Source organism: Urocitellus parryii, chromosome 4 (assembly GCF_045843805.1).
Source record: "Urocitellus parryii isolate mUroPar1 chromosome 4, mUroPar1.hap1, whole genome shotgun sequence".
Lineage (NCBI taxonomy): Eukaryota > Metazoa > Chordata > Mammalia > Rodentia > Sciuridae > Urocitellus > Urocitellus parryii.
In genome coordinates, this window is record NC_135534.1 from 131,418,262 (window position 1) to 131,442,937 (window position 24,676).

Here is a 24,676-nt window from a genome sequence, read left to right on the forward strand (position 1 = left end):
CACTCTAGACCTGAGTTGTTTTTAGTGATGTTTTCTTGGTTTGTTTGAATTTTTAAAAGTGAAGGATACTAGCATTAAAATTCTCTTTTCATTGTGCTAAAGTTGGGATATCGTGGGAGGGAGGTCAGTGGCCCCTTTGTTTGATAAGATTTCCAACACCAGTTTGAATGAACCTGCTATAACTATATATAAATGTGCTATGGTATGCCATCATTGAAAAGTCAATTACGGGGCTTGCAATCTCCAGATTTAAACCCGAGAGCCTTAAACCACATGCATTTTCTGACTCAATTCAACTACCCCAAGTAGCCAGTAAGGTGTGCAGTTGCACTTTGGTAACGAGGGACTGATACTTATTGGTTATCTAAAGATAAATATTGGTAACGTAACCTAGGGAAACAGTCTTAAGCCTTCAAGTGTAAGAATAGAGGAGGAAGCAAGTGTGGAAGGTATGAAGTTTCACCTTTTTGAAACTTTTTGATTGTGAAGTATTCTAAATATTTGTATGGCTTTGTCTTTATAGACTGAAATCGCCAAGAGATTGAATACGATTTGTGCACAAGTCATCCCATTTCTGTCTCAGGAAGTAAGTAAAACTGTTCAGCTGTTAAAGTGCAATTATGTTGCTTCTCTGTTTGCAAATTAGCTAGTTTTAAGATGTTAATTTTATCACAAGGAACAAGCCTGAAAAAACATCTGTTACAGCTGAAGTGTGTAAACCCCCTGCTATTCTGTCTAACACGTCTGAGGGCACACTGTAGAATTGGTGACAATAGTTCAACCCCAAATTAATTTTTTTCTGTGGAAAACTGCGAAATGCCTTATCAACATAAAGCTTTTGTTTTGAGTAGTATAAGCTTGATAGCTTGTGATGATTCTGGTGTCCTTTTTATTGCTTAAATAGAGAGTACCTTGGAAGTAGATCCTTTTTTTGTGCCTATATATCAGGTTGGTTGACTGAATGCTGTCCATGGAGGAAGTGGATGAGAATAGAGTAAAATTACTTTTTACATTCTATCCACTTAATGAGTCACCTATGTAGATAAGCCAAGCCATTTTGTTCAGATACAATGTTCTTGAGGTTTAACCTTACTCTTTTGAGAGGGAAATCTCTTTATATGAATAACCTGTGAAGTTGACTGTATTTTAGTTTTGCTTTGAAAAGATTTACCTTCCTTTTGGATACCGCCTTATAAATGCCATAATGTGTTTGCAGTGTGTGCAGGATGAATGTATATTGAGACAGGTGAAGTGCTTATTGGACTAGGAGTCAGAATTCAGGAGTTAGATCTAGTGGACACCTGCTGTTCCAGGCTGATTTATAGGCCTTGTGAATCTAGTTGTTTAGACTTAAGGGATCTTGGCCTACATACTAGTCTCTTGCCTCCCAAACAAACCTGTGGCTTTTTTTTTTTTTTTTTTTTTTTTTGAGGGGGAGGAGTGTAGTTGGGAAGTGTGCAGGGTGAATTTCCATCCTCTGAAACTGAGGGGGGTCTTTCTGTTTCCCCTGGGAAGGGTAAAAAAAAGGCTAAAAGAGCAAAAGGAATTCCTAGAGTTTCCCAAATCTGCTGATGGGTCAAGATTTATTAATCAGAGAAGTGCTCACAGATTTGATGTTTACATTTCAAGTATTGAAACAGTTGTTTTAAAATTGCTGTAAACTTCATCTGCCTATTTTCATCACTGTAAACCTGTTCTGTGATCCAGGGTGGCCTTCTAAATTCCATTCTCTCTGTTATCTAAGGCCTTAAGTTGCCATTCTTCATGCCCTGTTCTAAGCCAGAAATTACCATCAGAAGTTAAGTTAGAAATTCAGGGAAAGCTGGGTGTGTTGGTGCCTGCCTGTAATCCCAGCTACTGGGGAGGCTGAGGCAGGAGGATAGCAAGTTTGATGCCAACCTGGACAACATGGTAAAACGCTGTCTTCAAAATGAAAGGGCTGTGGATGTAGGTCAGTGATAGATTGCCCCTGACTAGTCCCAAGTAGAAGGAAGAGAGAAGTAGAAGGAAGCACTATTCTTAGTTTCCTGTTCCTGTTTTTGGAATACTGTGTGCTGGAGAAGTGCCCTGTTTAAACCCTTAAACTGCATTCAGCTTACACAGCACGCAGCATTTGTGTTTTTGTTATTAGAATGTAAAGGGACGTTCTTGGCTATTGCTAACATGTTTTCTTCTCCCTGTTTTCAAAGCATCAACAACAGGTGGCCCAGGCTGTCGAACGTGCCAAACAGGTGACCATGGCAGAGTTGAATGCCATCATCGGGGTACGTGGCCTACCAGGTCTACCTCCTACAGTGTGTATAACCAGCTTTCATTTCTTAAATAGTTTGATGTCTTAATATGTGTTTGTGTATAATTGTGTGTAGCTTAATGTTGAATTGTTTGATAAGGGAGGGTAGCAGGGGATGTGGAGTATGCTGAGATGCACAGGGGAAGAGGGCTTAGCATAGGGAAGCTGATAGGAGAGATGTTTTGGAATGGGGAAATCTGCTTTTCCATGGGAAAATAAGTGTAGCTCATTCTTATGACACTTAAACCACCCTTGCTCCATTAGCTGAGTAAAAGCTGTAAGTCAAGAGTTTTAAATACTTTCCTATCTTCTGTCTTACAGCTTTGGACCGCAGTGAGGGTCAGGCCAGGTCTCTGAATTACCATTTCACGGAGTTCTCTTTGTCTTTGCCTTTTCCTTTCTAGGGTATTCTAACCTGTGTAACTGTTTGCTCCTTTGCTTTCTTGTGTCTCTTTCATGAATTTTTAAGTGGCGCACCAATGAAAGAGTGCTCTCTCGCCATGGAAGAAGTGTTAATTGTCTGCCCTACTGCTCTCTAGCCTTTCAGTGGTTTCCTGCTCTCTGTTGAGTTCAGCTAGTGCTTCTTGCCGACTGGTTGTCAATCACAAGTCATTTGCTCCGCATTAAGGAACCTGGTGAACTGTGTGTTCCATCCCCTGCATGAGTTCATCCCTCTGCCCACCACAGGACCCAGGATGGTTCTCATGTGCTGTCCCCCTTCCAGACCAGGGGAAAGAAGTTGCTGAAACAGGGGAGGGTTCTTTCTGATTTTATTCATATGTGAATGCCTTGAGCAGATTCAAATCACTCATTTATCAATTTATGTTAATTGCTTGTGAGAAGATGCCCTGCTGGTCTTTATAGTTCCCTCAGACACTTTGTAATGATAATTAGACATGCTGCTGTACGGATTAAGAGTGCCATAGTCCAATGACGGCCACAAACAATGGAACCAGTTAATCCATCAGGGCTTAAAATTACATCCCAACTGGAGATGGAGAAAAAACATAAGAGCCAAGGAGGATTAAAGAATGAGCCTCAGCTTGAAAACTCTCCTTTCATCAGTTTCTCAATTGCAGATCTGCAGTTGGGTTGCCTGTGGTAAGCTATTGGTAGTCAATTAGGTGAAATAAACTGGGAGGGTGACCTTCATTTCCTTTTAATAGCTTTTTCCTCCCTGAAATGGGGAGCTTCAGTGGATTTTCAGCTTAAATTTTATTCAAGCTGCTTTATTACACTTGACAGCTTAGCTCTGCATAAACAATTCTCCCTCCTCTTCCCCCAGATCTAGGCTCTGCCTTTCTTCCCCTTCAGTATCACATTTTTGACTGTTACTTAGTGGGCTCTCTAATCACATTCAACAAAAAACACAATTACATCTGCATTTGTCTGCTGCCTTCTGTACCCTTTTCTTGTGTAATGAATTGCTTTATTTTAGAGATCAAATCAAATATTCACTGGTACTTTTGCATGTACTGTGTTTGATTAGCAAAGACTAATAGCGAATTGTACTTGTAGCTGGAGCACAGAATTTTTTTTTTAACCCAAATGAATGAGGATGGAAAAGCCTGTTTTGATTAAAGGAAAACATATGCAAAGCAGTTCTCAAGTACCCAGTTCAACTTTGTGGAACATGTTTGTTTTCTGAGCGGCTCTAAATTTTCACATGTAATTTTTCAATGGTAAAATGCTTACATTTAAATTCTCAAAAGCACTGCCCAGGACCTGTGAATCTCCTTTGGACCTACACTTTAGAAGGGAGGAAATTGCATTAACCAGATGTTTATAGGTAATACCCATTTTGAGCTGAAGCAGAGAGTAAAAACAGGTCGTTTTAGAAGAGCAGATGAATCGCTAATTTTACGAATGGCTTTGGTCCAGGGAAAATGTTGTTGAGATTATAAAGGCAGATTAGGTCTGATAGTGTAGCAACAATAACCCAAATTGGTGAATTGAGCCCAACACAAGATTTATGCCCCTTGCTTGTCTTCAGTATCCTGGCCTGGGTAGCTTTTGTCATTGAAATTTTTACATCAGTATATTAATTTATGTCAGAAGGTTCTTTTAAAGTTTGCAGTGATCAATAATTATCTCACACCGTAAGTTTAATGCTCTGGCATATGCTTGATTTTTGCTTGAAAGGAATTGTGTGCATCCTGGAAAATCGAAGTAGCATAAAATTGGGTTGACAATTCAGTGGACCTTTGTACCCCTTCATTGAACATGCAGTGTGTCAACCTGTCTCCCCAGAGGGGAGGAGGTACCGGGAGACTGTCTGTTCCTACAAGCAGCAGCTGCACGCAGAGTCAATGCAGCCTAGTTTGATAGCAGCTGTCAGTATTGTTCAGGGACCGACTTAGGGTAAAGAACAATGGGAGAGGCCATGCTCTCAGTCTACATCGACTTTCAGGCTAAGAAAAGAAATAGTAATTTAACGGTTTAGACATCTATTACAAGTGTGAAAGATCATGAAAGAGTACCCTTTAAAATGCAAATGAGCCGAAACATTCTCATTCCCTTTAAGGTACAATCAAGGAGCTTACTGCTTGCTTGACAGGGTTCAAGATATTTCTCTTCAGCAAACCTGGAAAAAGTTAAATGTTCTGAAGGACTCGGGGCTCCTAGGTGAGCTCAGTCTGTTCTTGTCCTGTGGGTTCTCTTCAGAGGAAAGAGACAGGTCATAACTCTTTTTTGGCCTCCAGTCCTTGTTGAGTAAATGAATGATGCCCATTTTGCACAGAATAGAAGTCTTAGCTTTTCCTGACTAACAGAGAATACTGAATTTTAATTCTTTTCCACCTGCCTTCAATTTACATACATTACCTATATTTAAGAATGATAAGCTTTTTAGTTGATATTTGGTGAAACTACTATTTTTGTTAGTGTTTTTGTTTTCAGTACTGGGGATTGCACTCAGGGATTGTTGACCATTGAGCTATCCCCAGCCCTCTTTTTATTTTTTGAGACAGGATCATGCACACTTGCTGGGGCTAGTCTCTAACTTGTGATCTTTCTGTCCTCAGCCTCCCTGGTAGCTGAGATTACAAGGGTACACCACCATGCCTGGTGTGATTTTATTTTTTAAAGAGAACAATTGCATGGTTGTTTATTTCTAGCCACCTGTTGCCCAACTTCATGGTGTTTGTGGTAATACATATAACATTGTTTATATGTATTGCATTGATAAAAAGCATGGTCCAGGATCAGAGGGACTTGGGCAGGACACTTGACTGTGTGACTTACTGCTTTTGTGACCTTGTGCAGTTAACCTATGTCAGGGTCCCCATGTGCAGGTGGGTTAATACATTGGCTTTTGTGGGAATAAGAACTTGGTGGCAGCCCTTACATCCTCAAACCCACCTTTTGGTCTCAACTCTCTGAATTGTAGTTTATCTGTGGTTTCTCTAAGTGTCTGTAACAGATCTAGGGTCCAGTTGGCCAAGCCCTTGTGGGGGTGATTGCTCTGAGCAGCAGGTCACCTCCTCCTTTGCCTTTTCTAGTGGTTTCATGGAAGTGGGTATTTGAGATTAGACCAGCCAGATGCTCTGCTCCTGCCATTAAGCTGTTGTGCTTGAGTGCCTTTTAATAAGGACACAGCAGTGAAAAAGCTCTGCCATTTAGCTTTTGATGAACAAACTTAAAAGTTCCAAACCAAGAGGAAAAAGTTGCTTTAAGAACAGATGGAGACAGAGTTGAGGGCAAAATTGTGACTCAAGACATTCTTAGCTTCCTCACACAACGTAAAGATGGAGGGCAGTGCCTTTGTTGACCCAGAGTTACAAGCACCGTTGTAACAGAGTTGGAAGGAGAAAGAAAGAAGAAGTGGACAGATGACCAGTGGAGATTGTCCTTCTATCCACAAAATACCAGATTTCTAGTTGTGCTGATTGTTAGGTATAAGAAAATGTGAAAAAATTTCCTATAGCAGTGCTTTTGTATATTTCCACAAAATTTATAACACTCTGCTTTCAAGCAACTTAGTATGAAATAAAAATAGTGGAGGGTATTAGGTGATATCTGTGTGTTTGTGGAGGGGATGGCCCCAAATACAGACTCATGGTGTGTTCACAGGAGGTAACTTTGTCTCCCTAGGAGATTGAGTTGTAGACTGGAAGGGCTCTCCACTGTTGCATGAGATGATTGGTTTAAGGATTAGCAAAATGTTGGATTTTTTTTTTTTCCTCCTTTGGCTGTAGCTGTCAGCTGTCTATAGGATTGTAGTGTGTGAAGTTTAAGAGGGTGAGGTTAGCCTCTTATTCTTATGAGTATGTAGCTAATCCCTGGAAAGCCCATCAGTAACCCAGCTGTAAATTTCTTTGTAAAACAAATTCACCCGAGGAGAATAAAGCTGCGTATCCTGTTACCAAGAGAAGACTATATAGCTACAACAAACCGGGATCTTCTAGCTCCACCAATTTAGGTTTAGTGACATACCCTCCACTTGCATTCCAACGGCCTAGTCCTTTCATTAAATTTTCAAAGGGAAGGAGCAGCATTGCAAGGAAGTCCTTTTTATGCCTTTGTCTCCTTTGGTTAATTTTTAAATTCAGAATACCACTGGGTATCTTTGACAATTGCAGGTCTTGGCCTCAGTATCTGGATTTTTCTGTGTAGTCATAGTTAATAGAAAAGTTGCTGAAGCATTGTTTTTAATATTTCTCTACATATTTTCATGTGATTTTACTTGATGTCTTTGGAAAAGGCATTTTAAAATTTTTCCCTCTTTATTCAGAAAGAGAAGAATGCTCTAGAGTAGAAGCTGAAGACCTATTTTAGGGATTATGTCTGTGTGTTTGTTATTGAGATGTAATTACATACTATCAAATCCTCTCAACACACTTAAGTGGTTTGTAGTATATTTACAAATTTGTGTAACCATCACCATTTTTATTGTGTAATAAAAATTCTTGAATATTTTTATTATACTCAAAAGAAATCCCATGTCCCCTCCTCTAACCCTTGGCAGTCACCAGTCTCCTTTCTATCACTGTGGATTTACCTATTCTGATCATTTTGTATAAATGAAATCATATTTCTATGTTGCCTTTTGAGTTAGGCTCCTTTTACTTAGCTTAATGGCGTAAGGTTTTTAAAGTTTTCCAAATTCTGGAATGCACTAGTACTCAAGTCCCCTTTTTTATTGGATGGGTGATCATATTTCATTGTGTCAGTATACCACATTTGTTTACCCATTCATAAGTTTGTGGGCATAACTTCCCATTCTCGTGGTTGTACATGATGTAGGGTTACACTGGGTGTGTATTCATCTTTTTTTTTTTTTTTTTTAAATGGTGTCTTACTCTTTTGCTCGGAGTGGTCTCTAAACTCTTAGGCTCAGGTGATCCTCTTGCCTCTCAGCCTCCCAGTAGCTGGGGCTATAGATGCACATCTCCACACCTGACTGATCACTTATATTTAACTTTCTGAGCCTGTTTTCCATAGTGGATGCACCACTTTACATCTCTACAGCAGTGTATGAGAATTTTAGTTTCTCTGTATCTTCTCCAGCACCTCTTGTCCATCTTTTTGATTGTAGTCATCTAGTTGGGTATGAACTGGTATTTCCTTGTGGTTTTAATTTGCATTTCCTTGGTGGCTAATGATGTTGAACATGTTTTCATCTAAAGCCTGTAAGGTTTTTGAAGTGGATCCACCTAATCATGGGTTTTTAAAACTTAACTTTAATTTAGGCCTTTAAGTCCTGGGGCTCTGATGTTTTCCATGATCATTAGGGTCATGCAGGGAAGGTGGGATGAGCAAGGGCATGGTCATAAGGAATGAGTTAGCCTGTGGATTAGCTGAAAGACAGTAAGAGTAAAGATGAGTTCAGATTGTTAAGGTTTGGGCTCTTTGTTTTGGTACATGCCTGCTTACATTGGAATCAATTTTGCTTCTGGTGTTACTTGATGTTTTGATGTATGTATACATTGTGAAATCATCACCATGATCAAGTTAGATAACATATCCTCACATCACTTTACTTCACAGTTAGTGGGTGCGTGTGGGTGTGTAGTGAGAATAGTTAAGATCTACCCTGTTAGGCAAATTTCAAGTGCACAATACAGTGTTATTAATTGTAGTCCCCATGCTATACTTTAGATCTCTGGAACTTATCTTGCATAAACTGAAAATTTGTACCCTTTGACCAGTGCTTTCTCACTTCCTCCAACCCCTGGCAACTACAACAACCTTGTACTTTGTGCGAAATTCTACTTATATGTGAGATAGGGTATTTGTCTTTCTGAATCCTCCGTATTTCACTTAGCATAATGTCTTCCAGCTTCATCTATGTGGTCACAAATGATATTATTTCCTACCCGCACCCACCCCCCATCCTTGGTACTAGGGGGTTGAACCTTGGGGCACTCTTCTATTGAACTATATCACCAGCCCTGTTAATTTTATTTAGAGAACAGGGTCTTGCTAAGTTGCCCAGGCTGGCCTTGAATTTGCAAGCCTCCAGAGTTGTAGGTATTTCAGGCTTTTGCCACTGAGCCTGGCTTATTTCCTGCTTTTTATAAGCTGAATATAATTTCATTGTGCATATGTATCACGTTTTCCTTATCAGTTCATTTCATGGTGAATTTTTGGGTTGTTTCCATTTCTTGGGTATTGTGAATAAAGCTGCATCAACATGGGAGTGTAGATATTTCCTTTGGACGTGTACCCAGAAATGGGATTGCTGTATCATATAGTTCTATTTTTGATTTTTTGTGGAACCTCCAAATTGTTTTCCATAATGGCTTAACCAGTTTCCTTCCTAGTGACAGTGTAGAAAAGTTCCCTTTTCTTCATACCCTTAACAATATTTAGCTCTTTTCTTTTTAATAATAGCTGTCCAAAGAGGTGTGAGGCCTATCTTATTGTGATTTTGATTTGCATTTCCCTGGTGACTAGTGATAGTGAGCGTTTTTTAAAAAAAGTTATTCCTGTTGATCATATTTATGTCTTATGAGAAATGCCTGTTTAGGTCCTTGACCTTTTCTGGGAGGTAGGCCATGTTGGGGATGAAACCCAGCACCTTGCACATGGTAGGCAATTGCTCCTCCTTGACTGAGCTACATCCCCAGACCTGTCCAGTTTTTCAGTGGCTTGTTATTGGGTGGGTTTTATTTTGTTGTTTGCTGCTGCTGTTGTTTTTCTATTGTTCAGGTGCCTTGTTTGCAAAGCCTTTCTCCCTTAGATAGTGCTGGTGTCAATTTCTGGGGACTCCTGCATTGAGATGGGACCTTTCAGTGCACTGTAACCTTTTTTTTTTTTTTTTTTGGTCTTCAAGTGGCTTCAAATTCTTGGCAAAAGTAAGCACTTTCTACCTTTTTATCATCTTTGCCCCTCTTTCCTCCTCTTCACCAGAGAGGCCATTCACATAATGGGAGGTTTGCAGGCAGCTCCTGCAGTGTCCTTGATATTACTGCTGCCCTTCCCCACTTGTTTACTGATTTTCTTTTTTCTACAGTTCTCCCACAATAAGAACCGAGTGTGTAAAGGAATAAGGAAATAGCAGAAATCATGGAAGAATGATTTGGAGAGAGCTGTCAACAAATGCTGCTTTTCACATTTCTGTCCCCCTTTTTAAAAGAGTTTACATACCAAGTGCTATAAATGCCACTTACTGTCACTCTTAGCATTCAAGATGCCACTTCAGGGCATGGTTTTAGGTCTGATTGGGTCAAGTTTGTGATTTTTGCGACCTAGTTTTTCCTAGGATTATAAGTGGGTTACATTTCAGAAACTCAAGTTGATTCCCTGGTCAGTGGTATGCAGCCGAGCATCCGAGAGGAAAAGGTGGGTGTTGGCCACCTTTGGGAAGGACCCAGTGTCCTCTTCAGTTGTATTGGCAATTCTGTGGCCATAAGCCATGTGTGTGTTACACCTGTGTTTTAGAAGCCAAAATGTGGAAACCGCTACACCATTACATTACAGCCTTGAATGTAAACAGCAAAGTCAATTTCATTATAGGAACATAATTGACCCAAGCTGCACTAAGTAAAATGTGAATTAAAATTCTAAACGCGTGGCTGTTGTTTGACATGGATGAGGTTACTTTATTCCTTGTGGGTTTTCGGTATCATTAACTCTGGGTTTGGTGTTTGTTTTTCTTGTCTCATTCTCTGCATATTCAGATTGTTTCAGTTAGAGCAAGTGCGTGTATCTCCTTATCCTCAAGCCTAAACCTTTCCATAATTTCCTTTGAGGCACCAGAATACTAGGTGAAAAGTTCTCAGCGTAGCTCTTTCCCAGATTGTTTCATAAAATATACGAGGGTGTTTGTTGTTGGTGGTGGTGGTTTTTAATTTCGAAATTGTTAGTGGGATCTCTGGAAAGCAGATGTTCAGTTTTTTGAGTTGCGACAGGGGCCTCAGATGGTGATGAAGGGACAGTCAAAGCTTGAATGTTGAAAAGTATTTTTATTTCTTAAACAGCAATTTGTTAGTCATTTGCCATATAAGAACATGAATTCCAATGTAATGGGACAGGGCTGGGGATGTAGCACGGTGGTAGGGTGCCTGCCCAGCATGTACAGGGCCCTGGGTTCAGATCCAAGCAGTGCAAAAAGAAACAAAGACAAAATGTAATGGGACAGGATTCCAGGTTAGGTCTTGATTGTCATTTCTCAACCTCAGACTGTTGATGATTTGAGTGCAAAAGTTCTCTGTAGTGGAGCACTGTCCTGTGCATGTAGGATGTTCAGCAGCGTCCTTGGCCTCTATCTGCTAGATGTCATTAACACCCGCCTCCATGTGACAACCATCAATATCTAGACAGTGTTAGGAGTCACATCCCCAGTTATTTTTATTTTTATATTTGTGTACCAAGTATTGAACCCAGGGGCACTTAACCACTGGGCTACATCCCCAGCCCTTAAAAATTTTTTTTTTTTTTTTTTTTCAAATTTTAAGACAGGGTCTCACTAAGTTTGCTTAGTGACTAGCTAAGTGTCTGAGGCTGGTCTTGAACTTGTAGTCCTCCTGTCTTAGCCTCCTGAGTCTTAGTTTTTGAGACAGCACCTCACTAAATTGCTAAAGCTGGCCTTGAGTTTGGATCTTCTGCCTCAGCTTTCCAGTTTCCTTGGGTGCCAGGCATGTACCACAGTGTCTGGTTCAGAAACATCTTTACTAGTAGCTGTATAAATTATTTTGCTTGTGTTTCTTGCAAGCGTTAACTTTAAAAATAATTTCCTGATCTTTATAAATTAGTGACCACATAGAAGGTTGAATCTGCCTTGCTGTCGTTTTGTAAAACATCTTGTAGTTTTCCAAATGGTGGAAGCAGATTTTGGTCCACAGAGGATATATGTATGTAAATCCCCCTGATTGTGGGAGCCATTGGGTTTTTGGCTATAGAACAATGCCAGTATCACTTTTGCCCTAAAATATATTCTTTAACTGGCATTCATCCTTTCTCCTTTTGGTGAGGGTGGTATCATATCGTCTTGGGGAGCCATGTTGCATGGATGGTGTGGGCTACCCTTTTGGAGTTAACCATTTTACTCTTTAAATATGGGCTCTCTAGGGCTGGGGATGTGGCTCAAGTGGTAGCGCGCTAGCCTGGCATGCGTGCGACCCGGGTTCGATCCTCAGCACCACATACCAACAAAGATGTTGTGTCCGCCGAGAACTAAAAAATAAATATTAAAATTCTCTCTCTCTCTCTCTCTCTCTCTCTCTCTCTCTCTTTAAAAAAAAATATGGGCTCTCTATATTCATTTAGATTAATTTTAAATGAAAAAATACTTTTTACTTATAAAGTATCTACTTCTGGAAAGAACCCAGAACTATGTCTGAAAGCTTGATTGTTACTTGAAAATTTCCTTGGAAGAGAGCAGGAGCAAATGATGTCCTCCTTTTTTGCAGAGGTAGGGACAGGCATTGAGAAGTGAAATGAAAGAGGTGGTGCTCATGAAATCTATGAACAAACTTCCATTGGTCACTGCTGTTAAGGCTGGATAGTGGTGGTGGATTTGTCCCTGGGTGCATGGGACTGGGTGTTTTGGAGAGCATCTCACAGGCTGGGCATGGAGCGAAGGGTGAAGGATCCAGTGGAAACTGCCCTCTTCTTGTGCTGGCACCAGGACTGGATTGCTGGAGTTACAGGAGAAATGCTCTTTAGAGCATGTTCTACAAAACAGAAATTTGCAAGTCCTCCCACTGGCTCAGAGCTTCCTGGCTAGACTGCTGTGAATGAGTCTCATCTGGGAAAATGAGAGTCCAGTACCTATGCTTCCTGCCTTAAGATTGTTCTGAGCTCAGGCTGGATAATGAACATGGATATATTATAGTATCCAGGAGCACTGCCCAGCAGGATCAAGAGATAGAATGTGAGGCAGTAGATCCCCATCTCCTGGAACCACAACGTCTTCCACAGTGGGGACCCGTCTGGTTGTTACTGTTTCTAGTTTGATAAGATTTTCCTTTTCTTCATGAAGTTGGGAGGTGGGGGACACAGCAGCAGCATTCGAGATGGCTGAGCTCAGGATGAAAGAACCCAATACCCGTTTCCTCTAGTGATAGACAGGTATTTTCTTCAGGGGGCCTGGAAAGCCAGAGTAGGGTAGACACGGGAGTTCTCTGTGGCCAGGTATGCTGTTGAATGTCCCTGTTGCTGGTTATCAGCTTAACTGTTGGGTTTAAAGCATAGATCTACACAGATTACTTCACAGCTGTGACAAAGCCCTGTTGTTACATAAGCTAGTCCTTCTTTTCAGTAATATGTCAGGGTCTGCTTTCCTCTTTATATTTCTGGAGGCTAACCTGGACTTTGGGGGTAAAGTCTCTACTTCCGTCTTGTGTTTCCAGATACAAATCTGGTACGTTTGATCCCACCTCCAAAGGGGCCCTTCCAGTGGCTCCATTCTGGATATTTTGGGGAGTGGGGATGCAGAGAGGGGATAGAATGCTGTCTTCCACCCTGTAGTTACATCCCTTCCCCTCTGCTTGGCCTCTCTCATCTTCTTTTAATCAGTGCCGTGCTTAATTACCCCGCTGCACTTGCTTGTGTATGCATCATTGCCTTCCCCCCCAGAAGCCGGACATAGCTCTTACTCTCCAAGTAATGATAGTAATTGCTGGTAGGGCAGACCTGCTCCTCATCCTTCTCTGAGCACATTTCTTATGGCAGGTGTCTAGTTCCTAATTAAGTGCTAATGAGCATGCCTAGTGGACCGTGATGCCGCTGCCAGCTTCTTCAGTTTTATGTCTCACTGCTGCCCAGCCCTTAGAAAGTGACAGAGCAAGATTTAGTGTCTTTGGGATGACAGGAAGGTGATTTTACACATAAAGAAATTGTTATTATGATCTCAGATGGTGAATGAGTAGTATGCTTTTCAGGAATGCTGTTAAGGTCACTCCCCACCCCTTTTCCATTTCTCCCTCTAATTTCAATGAGGCTCTCTAAAAAAGGGATGGAAGTTTAAAGATGTTGCACTCATAAAGATTTTTTTTTTTTTTTTTACATCCACCGTGGTGGTGCAGGCCTATAATCCCAGCAACTCAGGAGGCTGAGGCAGGAGGATTGCAAGTTGGAGGTCAGCCTCAGCAACTTGGCCAGACTGAATCTCAAAAAATAAAGAGTTGGGGTTGTAGCTCAGGAGTGGAGCCACCCCCAAGTTCAACCCCCCTGTATGTACAGTGTGCACAAAAATTTCTTTTAAAGGTTATAGGAGTGGTTGAACATTCACTGTACAATTGCAGCAGCTACTGCTTTCTGATTTTAAGATGGTGATTTATTCTTGGGTGGGAAGCGTGTTTGGGACTCAACTAAAAATCTGTGGTCTGGGTGGAAGTGACTGTAGATCTGGCATGAAGATTTAATATATTCAGTATGTGCAAAGGGATGATAAATAAAACGAGTAATTGAGCCCCAGAGAAGTGAGCACAAATCAGAATCTTAAGAATTTTCTAACATTACACCTTAGAAATTGAGCTTTAATCGTTTTTACTGTCTCATCAAAAACGCGTTTTATGTTGGACAGCTGAAATGTGTCCAGATTTATGATGCAGGGGCCATTTCTTGGATACTTTCTCATTTTGTACAACATGCTTTTAAATATAATATGAGAGAAGCGGTTCTGTATAATGTGAACAGATTTATGACCTTTGGAGTGGGTGATGCGACAGAGGCCCAGTGCTTCGGTGGGAGGGGGCCCCGGGTCTCCCTGGCTGGAGTCCCACACGGGTCAGTGAGATGTGTTTTCCTTGTCAAACTTCTTATCCTCTCTGGGTCCCAGTGTCAGTGTTTTCATCTGTTACAGGAAGAGTGGGGTTGAGGTAGGGGGCTTGGGAGAAAGGGCCCGTAAGCAAAGCTTTATCTCTAAGGTTTCTTTTAGCTGTCACGACCCCTGACCCCCACCCCCGAGGAACGGTATGAGAAGGAGTGCGGCTCTATGGGGCTTCGGAAATGACTGCAGTCCTTTGCTGCCTGGGGGTGGGGGGGACCTCAGTAGTGCCTTTGAGCCTGGGTTCCTTCTGAGAAATGGGAACATTGTGCTTTCTCACAGTTCAGGGAGGACTTGGTGACACAGGGACACACAAGCCTGAGTGGTGCTGGAGAGAGAGCCAGACACTACTTTGGTTTTTTTTTTTTTTTTTTCAGGGTTCTGTTCATTGAAGGTAGCATTTGATTTTGTCTCATCATAGCTTGTGTTAGGGTAAAGGGCAATGACCAGGTCACTGGGACTAGTCAGGGTGTGGTTGTTGAACTGTCGGTTGAACATTACCACCCCCAACTCCACTGCGCTGAAATCAAGAGGAGTCTTAAAATCTGCAGCATCTTAGACTCAGTGACACACTAGATTTTGTCCCTGGAGGCGCTTAGAGATGAAACTTGTGTTTAAGTACTTACTGACTTAGCCAGACTTGCTTTATAATAAGCATCTCTACTCCCAGGGCATGAGTTATGCCAGGAAGTGACAGTGTAGATCGGAGGGTTTGATTTTGGGGATGGTGGGGAGAAGTTATTGCAAGGGTGAAAGCTTTTGATGAATTGAAAGTACTAATCTCATTTTCCCCCTTTCTTCCCTGTCTCTGTCCCTTCTGTGTGTATGTCCAACGTCCTGTCTGTTTCTTGCATCCTCTCTTGTGTTTCTCCCCTCTGGGTGTGCTTCATCCCCACCACCACCACGTCCTCCTCCTGTTCCCCCATCCTCTTCTCACCACCGCGAACAGCAGCAGCAGTTGCAAGCTCAGCATCTTTCTCATGGCCACGGACCCCCGGTACCCCTAACGCCTCACCCTTCAGGACTGCAGCCTCCTGGCATCCCGCCCCTCGGGGGCAGTGCCAGCCTTCTCGCGCTGTCTAGTGCTCTGAGTGGGCAGTCTCACTTGGCAATAAAAGATGACAAGAAGCACCATGATGCAGAGCACCACAGAGGTGAGAGGCCGGGCAAACCGGATTAGGACTTTGACCTCATACTCAGACAGTGCTGCAAAGTTGCGTGCATCGCTAACGAAAGCCCCAACCTATACAGAGAGCAAACAATGAGATAAGAGGAACTGTCGCAAAGCTTTCACTGACACACAATTCAATTCACCCTGGAAGTTTGCAGGGTTTGCCGTGGGCATCGTAGATTTCTCAATCTCACTAGATTTGCAGGCATCTTGACATCTTGGCAACTGCCTAGTTAATGCCAGTGGCCTGTACCATATTATGGAAAACTGTTAACTGCTTAATTGGGTAATTTTCAAAGAAAGTAATGTTGTTAAATGGGGCGAAATAAGAAGTTAAATTTGAAAGTGAATGTGTTCAAATGAAAGGTTTGATAATTGCATCTGTTACTACTTAGTTTCATAGGCTTTAATTCTAGTATGCATTAAATATTGGGCAAAATTGCACTTGACTAATTTTTTGAAGAAAAGTAATTTATTCTGTCAAGAAATTTAAAAAAATAGGCTTTGTGAATGGTTAAACTGTAAATCTTATGTTTACAAAATACTGTAATTTTCAGGAAATCACTGTATTAGGAATGTGCAATGACTTATATAAATAAAAGCCATTTTTAAAACTGTTTGGGGCTTGTGTTCTAATTATTCCCCCCTTTTTTTTATTTCTGTTCTTGCCTCTGTGTCTGAACGGGCATGTCTGTGCGTTTCTTGGTAACCTCGGGAGCAGACAGAGAGCCGGGCACAGTAAGTACCCCAGCGCCTGCTGCACACGAACACAGCCCCAACACCTGCCAGCGCCCTCTGCAAACTCAGCGCAGTCAGGCCCACACTCCCCATCTCTCAGTGACCTGGGTTTTTCTTTTGCTTCTAATTAAAAGTATTTGTCTTTTATGACTATTTCCCCTCTTCTCTTTTTTTTTTTTTTTTTTTCTTTTTTTAAACAAAATTTGTGTTAGACGAGAGGGGCATGATTTGGAGGTAAAGCTGTTTGCAGTAATTGCTTACCTGGAAATACACTTTGATCTGTATGTATCCAGGACCCACTTTAAAAATAGGCTTATCATTGCATTCTGAGACCTGGTTTCATGTAGTTTAAGAATATTCATTTTTATCTTAAATCAGCTTTACAGACAAGAAGTCACCATCCATATGTGAAGTAAGTTAGTGATGTGTTGCTTCTACTTAAACCATTCATTATCCTCTGCAAACGCATCTTAGTTGCTAGGTTTCCATATCTAGTTTTCTTTGTATAATTGTTCTTGGAGTACAAACTTGAATTTCCATTTTATTTTAGATATCTAAGCATCTGAGCAAATGCTTACAAACAAGGAAATTCAGTGGGCAGGGCTATGTGCTTACAGAGCTCATTTTTTTCACCAGACTAAATTGTACCCATTTTATATGATGCACATTTGGAGTATTCATGCATCTGCTAGTTAGCTGTGGGTAGACCTGTGTTGCAAATGCATCTCTCAAATATCATGGAGCGAATAATGAATGAAAACTTTACCCTCTTCACGTAGGATTGCTACAGTTTTTGCCTCTTTCCCCTTCTTTCTGAACATAACACTATTTTAACCATTTTTAAGACCGTAAAAAATGTGATACTGAATTTTGGAATTATTCTGATACTTTTTCTTCTCATGCTGAGGATGGAATCTAGGGCCCTTAACATGCCAAGCAAGTGCTTTATTACCGAGCTGTACCTCCCGGCCCTGTTCTGGTACTTTTTTGTTAGGAGTTTGGGCGGAAGACATAATTTTTTTCAGTTTGATAATTTTTTTATTTCCCCCTCTCCCTCCTCTGTTTAGAAAAATAGTTGCTTTTAAAATTGTCTTTGAGACAGATCTTTGTGTGCTTCATGTATTAGGATATGTTTAGAGGAGGGGCATGGTTAAAGGCAGAGGTCGCTAGTTTTTAAAATTTTCATACTACAAGTTTTCTCTGGAGAACATTGGGAGTGGAAAGGGAGGGACAATATGTTATAGCTAGGAAATAAAATACCCAACACACAAAGTACACATTGAAGTAAACTTGCTTTGATTTATGGAGGTGACCTTTATATGTTTTGCCGTCTCGATATTCCTATAGCTCACCATTATTTTCTGCCAGGTTCATTTGGTAGAGTATCATATCAAACCTAACCCTGGACCAGAAAGCACATGGCAGAAGAAGTTTCGTTGGAAAAGCCCATGCTGCATGTTTTTACCATTTGGGGTTGTTTTTTTTTTTTGGACTTATTTTTTAGCTCTGGGACTGACTTCTTATCCAACTTCCTCCCTCATTATTACTTTTAGACCTCAAATGACTATATTGACTTACACTACATGTAAGGCACTGTGGGATGGGTCTGCAGTTTAAGAAGTATGTAGGCACGTAGCACAATACCTTTTTCAGAAAACCGAGGAGAGATGACAAAAATACAGAAAAACAGAAGAATAGAAACTTTCAGCAGAAGTTGTGTAACATTGGCATCACAGTTGTGGGAGAGATGCATCATGCCTTGTGGCTCTGAGATGCTGGGGCCGTGAACTCTGAGGTTTGCACACTTGAGGCTGGTACAGGTGTTCCTCACACCTCTGCATGTGTCTATATTTCAGTGTCCAGTAATCTTATTTATTGACTGAAAAACCTTATTTATTGGGGGAGGAAGGTTGATTAGTGTGTCCTTAAAAGAAATACAAATAAGTTCTTGAATTTCAGGGGACTATATTGTTTTTAAGTGCACATATTCAAGTTAGTAGTCAATCAACTCTCCAGTCAAAATGGAGTGGGTCATTGCATAAGCTGATCTGTGCAATAATGTAAATGAAGTGGTGACTTACGTGTTATTGACTTGTATATTTTTTCATATCAAATTTGTAACGAGTTTTAGGGGTCATTTCAATGAATGTTTTCAGAATAGTATGTGTACCTGTGTTCCTGCCTAATTACTGCAGAGTGGTGGTGGTGATATGAAATGGGAAGACTGCACTAACTTTAACTGAAACATTTTGTTCAGTCTGTAGAGAGGAGTTAAATTGTTCACTGTCCCCATAAGGGGGATTTTGCATTACAGTTATATAAAATTAAAGAGCTCTTCAAACTTGGTATAAAATTGAGTACAAGAAGCAGTGGATAATGTGATGTGTGTACTATTAGGCCCTAAAATATAAAAATATACATAAAATATATATAAAAATAGGAACTCACTTATTTAATAAAGTGGTTTGAATTATGAAGTCTAATTTCACTTGGCAGAGAAGTCAATTGATTGCACTGCTGCCTCTTTTTTTTTTTTTTTTTTTTTTTTTAAGCCAACAGAGGTAAAGGGCCTCTGGAGCAATCTTTTTCAAAACTTGTGGTCTCAGATGTTTGTTTCTCCCTTCAAATTAAAATTGAGGACCCCTAAGAACTTGTTTTTCTTGATTTTTATTGAATTGGAAGAAAAAATTTAAATCACTGTAGTATAAGTATCATTAATGAGAAGCCCCATTTTCCAAAACAGATTTTTATTAGGGTGAATTGGCATTCTTTTACATGTTTGCAAACTTATTTAGTACCTGGCTTAAAGGAGGTTAGCTAGTTTCTGATCAGCTTCTGTATTTGATTTGTTATGATACAATTATTTTTTGTTGTTTGGGAAGGAAATCTGCCATCATAGAGATCAAGGGTCTCTGGAACACTTATGGGTCCTTGGACCAAACTCTGAGAACCTCAGCCCTCAATGAGACTAAGACTTATTATTACCTTTTTCTGTTCTTCTGTGTTGAATACACTTAAATCAAATGCCCCCAAAATTCAGAGACTTAGGTGAATCTAGATGGAATTGCAGATATATTTGGATTTTTAGCTGTGAGCCTAAAATGGGTTGGTAGATTGTGTATGTGTGTGTGTGTGTGTGTGTGTGTGTGTGTGTGTGTGTGTGAGAGAGAGAGAGAGAGAGAGAGAGAGAGAGAGAGAGAGAGAGAGAGAGAGAGAGAGAAAATTATTCAGTTTACTTGTTTAAGCTTTTATGGTAGGAAAACAAATGAGCCTTAATATAAGCAATCTGTTTTGATGTAAAACCTGGAAAATGAAAGTAATAACAGTGAAAATATGAACACTTAAGTTCCTATTTCTGAGCAGGGGACATGATGAAGCCAATAATTTTTTAGGGATGTTCTGTGATTTCATGCTTGGTTTTAAATTTGACTCTTTTTTAATTCTTTGAACCTCTTTCTTTCTTCCTTTTTTTTTTTTTTTAATGTATGTTTCCTTATGAGAGAGCAGCTGCTGAGCAAAGATACATGAAATGACCTTAAGAAAGGCTGTTATTTCTTCAGTAGTATATGATAGTAATAAAAAACTTTAGATGTTTCAATTAATTTAAAGATAAAGAGCATTAGATGTTGGCTGAATGAAATGTCATGTAAATACAACTGCTTGAAAGACTTGGAACTACAGAATCAACAAAGAGTTGTGGCTTTTAATGAATACAGTAATGTGTGTTTAAAAAAGACCTTGATTCAGTTAATAAATGCTTGCTGAGCACCCAATATATGCCAAACATGGTTTGAGGTGGTACATACATTTGCTGCCATTTTTCATTCATCCCCCTTAATATCACAGATAAATGACTTTTGTATTAACACTGAAATCTAATTCATGTGATTGGTATTTGGAAAAGCAAGGAGTACCCCAGGGTGTCTGGGGGAGACTCTAGAAGATAGATAGGATGTGTTCATTTAGGCAGGGCTCATGATTGGGCTTTGAAGGTGTGTGCATGCTTGTCGTGGGTCAGTGACCTTGTGTGTGGTTCTGGGGACAGATCAGATCTCAGCAAATTTTTAAAAGGGTTCCTGATCCAGAAAATTTTGAGCACTGTTTACCTACCTTGTCAGTCAGAAGACAGCACCATCATTTTATCAGTGAGACAGCTCAAGGAGACTGGTGCTTCTGGTCACATGGTCACTTGATAATAGAGGTCGAGATTTAGATCATGTCCTAGGGACTGTGCTGTCACTCCATAACTGACCTTGAAAAGCTTCAGGGGTTCATGTTTGGAACTTAAAGGTAGTCATGGCAACCAAAATGGTCACTCCCCCCCCCCTTTTTTCCCAGCTTTTCTTGACTAGCTAATTGACAGAGCTGGGATTAGCTCCAAATTCAGGACCACCCAAAGTTTTACTTTTTCTTAGAATGACATTAAATGTTATAGAGGATAAGAAGGAAATTATGACTTTTTTTTTTTTTTTTTTTTTAGAAATTAGTATGGGTCTTTTTCCTGAAAATTTTTGAGCCACAACAGCATTTAAGGGTGGTAAAAAGAAGATGAATTTTGGTGAAGGCAGATCCTGGGGAGTTTCTGGCTCTTAGGCAAGGCTCCCCTCTGTAACTGGTGAGTACAGTAGTGGTTGCCTAGCAGAGCAGGCAGGTGCTTCAGGAGTGGTCCTCACCCATTTGCAGAGTAGCAGCAAGGCGATAAGTGCTTTATCACTTGCACTCAGTGCAATTATTTGTGGTTCCTTCCTTGTAATCCCAGTGGCTCAAGGGAGGCTAAGGCAGGAGGATCGCAAGTTCAGAGCTAGGGTCAGCAACTTAGGCTGTAGGTAACTTAAGGAGATCTGTCTCAAAAAATAAGAAGGGCAGGGGGATGAGGATCAATGATAAAGTGTCTTTGAGTTCAATCCCTAGTACCAAAAACACACAAATTGTATCGGGGTGCAGTAATTTGCTAGATCTACCTGGGAAAGTTAGTAAGACCCCGTGTCAAAATAAATTTAAAAGGACTCAGTGCCATGTCCCCCACCTCCAAAAAAATGCGGATTTTATCAGGAACACTGTGAAAGTGAGAATCTATATGTCTTGGGGCACTTACTGATGGTTCTTTGTGTCAGCATCTTGAAATAGCCCAGCTCTTATTAACTCATCACTTTCACCTAACGTACAGGGACTAGCAAGCAAGAACTATTTTTGTGGGTTTTTTTCGGGGAGCTGAGGGAAGTTACCGGGGATTGAACTCAGGGGCACTTTACTACTGAGCCACATCCCCAGCCCTATTTTTGCATTTTATTTAGAGACAAAGAGTCTCACTGAGTTGCTTAGCGCCTCACTTTTTGCAAAGGTTGGCTTTGAACTTACCATCCTCCTGCCTCAGCCTCCCCAACCACTGGGATTATAGGCGTGCACCATCTTGCCCAGTGCAAGAACTGTTTTGCACAAACATTTATGGATTAATTTTGACCTGGCGTGTCAAACTATGGCCTGGAAATAAAGGCTAATATTTAGATGAGTCACCTAAAATGTCAATTTTTAGACACAGAAGAGAATACTTAAGTGTTCTTAAGCTGTTGCCTCTGCAGGTTTCTCTAGTGGGATTTTAAACTGTGCTTAAAATACAGATCCTCTTTGGGAAAACTGACATCGCTGCTGAGAGTAGGATGAATTCCTGAAGAAAGAAAAGGTCTTGGTTGTTGGGGGTTGTATTCACCTGTACCAGGTAGAGGTGTGTTTCATGTAAGTGCAGCCACTTACCAGATGGATGCTGGGGTCTGAGTGTAATTAAAACCAGGTTTAACTCACAGCAATTGCAGTGAAAAAAGGGATCTTCATGCTTTAAAAAAAGCAGGCAGAGAACATTTTTCTTTCTTCCTAAGTCATTTTTACACTTCAGTTTTTTGTTTTGTTTTATAGTAGCAGGGATTGCTTAACCACTGAGCTGTATCCCTGGTCTTTTTATTTTTTGTTTTGAGACTGGATCTTGCTGAGTTGCTTAGGGCCTCACTTAGTACTTGAGCCTGACTTTAAACTTCCTGTCCTTCTGCCTCAGCCTCCCAAGTTGCTGGCATTATAGGGGTGTGCCACCACACCCTGCTTGCAGCCCAGCATGCCTAGCTGAGACACTGTTTTTAAGTAATTATATTTATTGTCTCCTGCCGCCTTTATATTTCTTTTGTTTTGCTTTACCTGGAGAAGGAGATAAAAGGACACAAGGGGTATGAGATTGACAGGAAAGGCATTATTTGACTTTAGGTGCCAACCACCCCCAGTATACACTGGCTCTTTACTTCATCTTAGCAGAACATCTACTTTCCCTGAGTCCTCCTGAGTCAGCCATCTGCACTTGACAGTGTGAGTTCCTAGGAAGTTCAGCAACTCCGTTCTTTCCCGTATTTTGCACGTGAGCTAGGAAGCACAAATACACAACCTTCAGACCTGCTACAGTCCACAGTTCTGAGCTGTGATGTGGTTGCCACGTGGACACATTCTCTACTTTCTACATGTTGTTGACAACTGAGGATCCCATTAGTTTTATGGGTTAAAAGTACATTTGTCGAAATGTCAGGGAAGAACACATGAGTGACCAATTGGACGGCAGCAAAAAGTACAGCGCAGGGTGATGGCTTAATTGGTACCAGGTGTAGATGGAGCAGGCACACAGATGTGTTGGGGTGCGCAGTTACCTAATTGTTTTAATGTTCACAGAGAAGTTAATTGTCAGTGTAGAGTATGCTAGCAAATTAGGTTCCCACTGTCTTAGTGTAACTGAGGATAAATGAAGTGTCACGAGTTTCCAATCTGTACCTCTGACACAAACACTTTTCCTGCAGGGAAGAGAAAGTTCCCAAGGGGAATCAGTGTGGCAGCTAAAGAAAACCATTTGAATAATGTGCATTATTTTCACATTAGGGAAACCCATCTAGCTCTGCTGTATCCATGAGTGGGTTTTCCTTTCAGATTTGCTTCTGGTGGTTTCAAGGTTTAAAACTTGTTGGCAGAAGAGTTGCTCTGAGTCCTCGAGATACATGAAGGCTGCTGTCACTAGTGTTTGGTAGCATTACAGCATTGACAGTGTAACATTTCATTAAGCCTTTCTTTCATAGTTTCTGGAGTTATTTTCCAGATTTGTTTCAGTAGTCGAGAACAGCTATTACTGTTAGATTGCTAAAGAAAGCAAAATTCCTGGAACAAGACCATAAAAGACTGGGCTTTATCCTTATTAAAGCACCGAGGGTTTTGCTATATTTATCTTGAGTGTTCAGAGCATAAAATGTGAACATCCATTTCTAAAATGGTCAACATGAGGGTAATACAAAGTCCAAATCTTGATGTTTTCTTTTTATTCTGCTGGTTACTCTCTGAAGTTCAGTAGACTCTTCTCCTTGCATTCTAAGTTCTTAAATGGAGGTATGATTTTATAATTGTATTGGGATCTTTGGTTTTTGTTTTATCTGATAGGCTGTATTGGCCTCTTCTGCCCACTGGGTTCTAACACTGAGCCAACTGTCTAGTTAACTTGCACCTATTCCACCACTGCAGGGGGAGGTTGGGTTCCCACAGTTAGGAAATTGTACTCCGGTTTGTCTCGAGAGAGAGGATGCAGGTCCTTTTAAGGGAAAATCTTTTTCTTCTGACAAGCTCTCTGCCTCACATAGCCATTCTGCTCTGTTGGGTGGATGTGGACCCTTAAGAAGCATCTAATTATAATACCAAACAATTTACCACTTGCCCCTGAAGGTGTTCTCTAAGATTTGATGTTCTCCAAAGAATTCTAGGTTTTCTTAAGAGGGAGAGAGGTCCTTTCTTGCTGTGGAGCATGCCTTTCCTGTCCCTTAACCTGCACCTGATCATCTCAGTTGTAGTTTCTATGTGTAAATGCAGCCAGGCTTCTTTCTTTGGCTAGCATTGAGCATTCTGGGAGGATCTTTTCTTTTCCGTTTTGAGTCTTGTCAGATTTGCCTGTCCCTGTACCATTTTACTTGGCTCTACATCCATAAGCGTGTGCAACCATAAGGTGTAGAACATCATTATGGTTTTAGAATTTAAGTTTGTTTTGAAAACACTGTGTTTTCGGATCTTGATTTGCTCAGGTTTGTAATATCTCCCCTAGGCTATATAACTCCCTATTTTGAGTTCCTATAAAAACACAGGTAAATAAGATGATTTTGTTTATTTCTTAACAAAATCTTAAAGAGAAACTTATATACAGTCTGGAAATCCCAGTGCTTGGGACATTTGTGATAGAAATCTGCCCAGTATTTACAGT

At 40.7% G+C, this 24,676-nt stretch overlaps 1 protein-coding gene across 4 annotated transcripts in view; it reads left to right on the top strand.

Annotated features, from left to right (window-relative positions):
* LOC113200928 (TLE family member 1, transcriptional corepressor) overlaps positions 1-24,676 on the top strand; it is a 92,079-nt gene that overhangs the window by 30,204 nt on the left and 37,199 nt on the right. Inside the window, exons 5-8 of one of the 4 annotated variants that reach the window (XM_026414530.2) lie at positions 524-586; positions 2,190-2,294; positions 15,454-15,658; positions 16,397-16,413. In XM_026414530.2, the coding sequence (XP_026270315.2) occupies positions 524-586; positions 2,190-2,294; positions 15,454-15,658; positions 16,397-16,413 (390 nt within the window). The remainder of the gene's footprint in view (positions 1-523; positions 587-2,189; positions 2,295-15,453; positions 15,659-16,396; positions 16,414-24,676) is intronic. The other 3 variants (XM_026414531.2, XM_026414532.2, XM_026414533.2) reach the window with 3 other exon arrangements.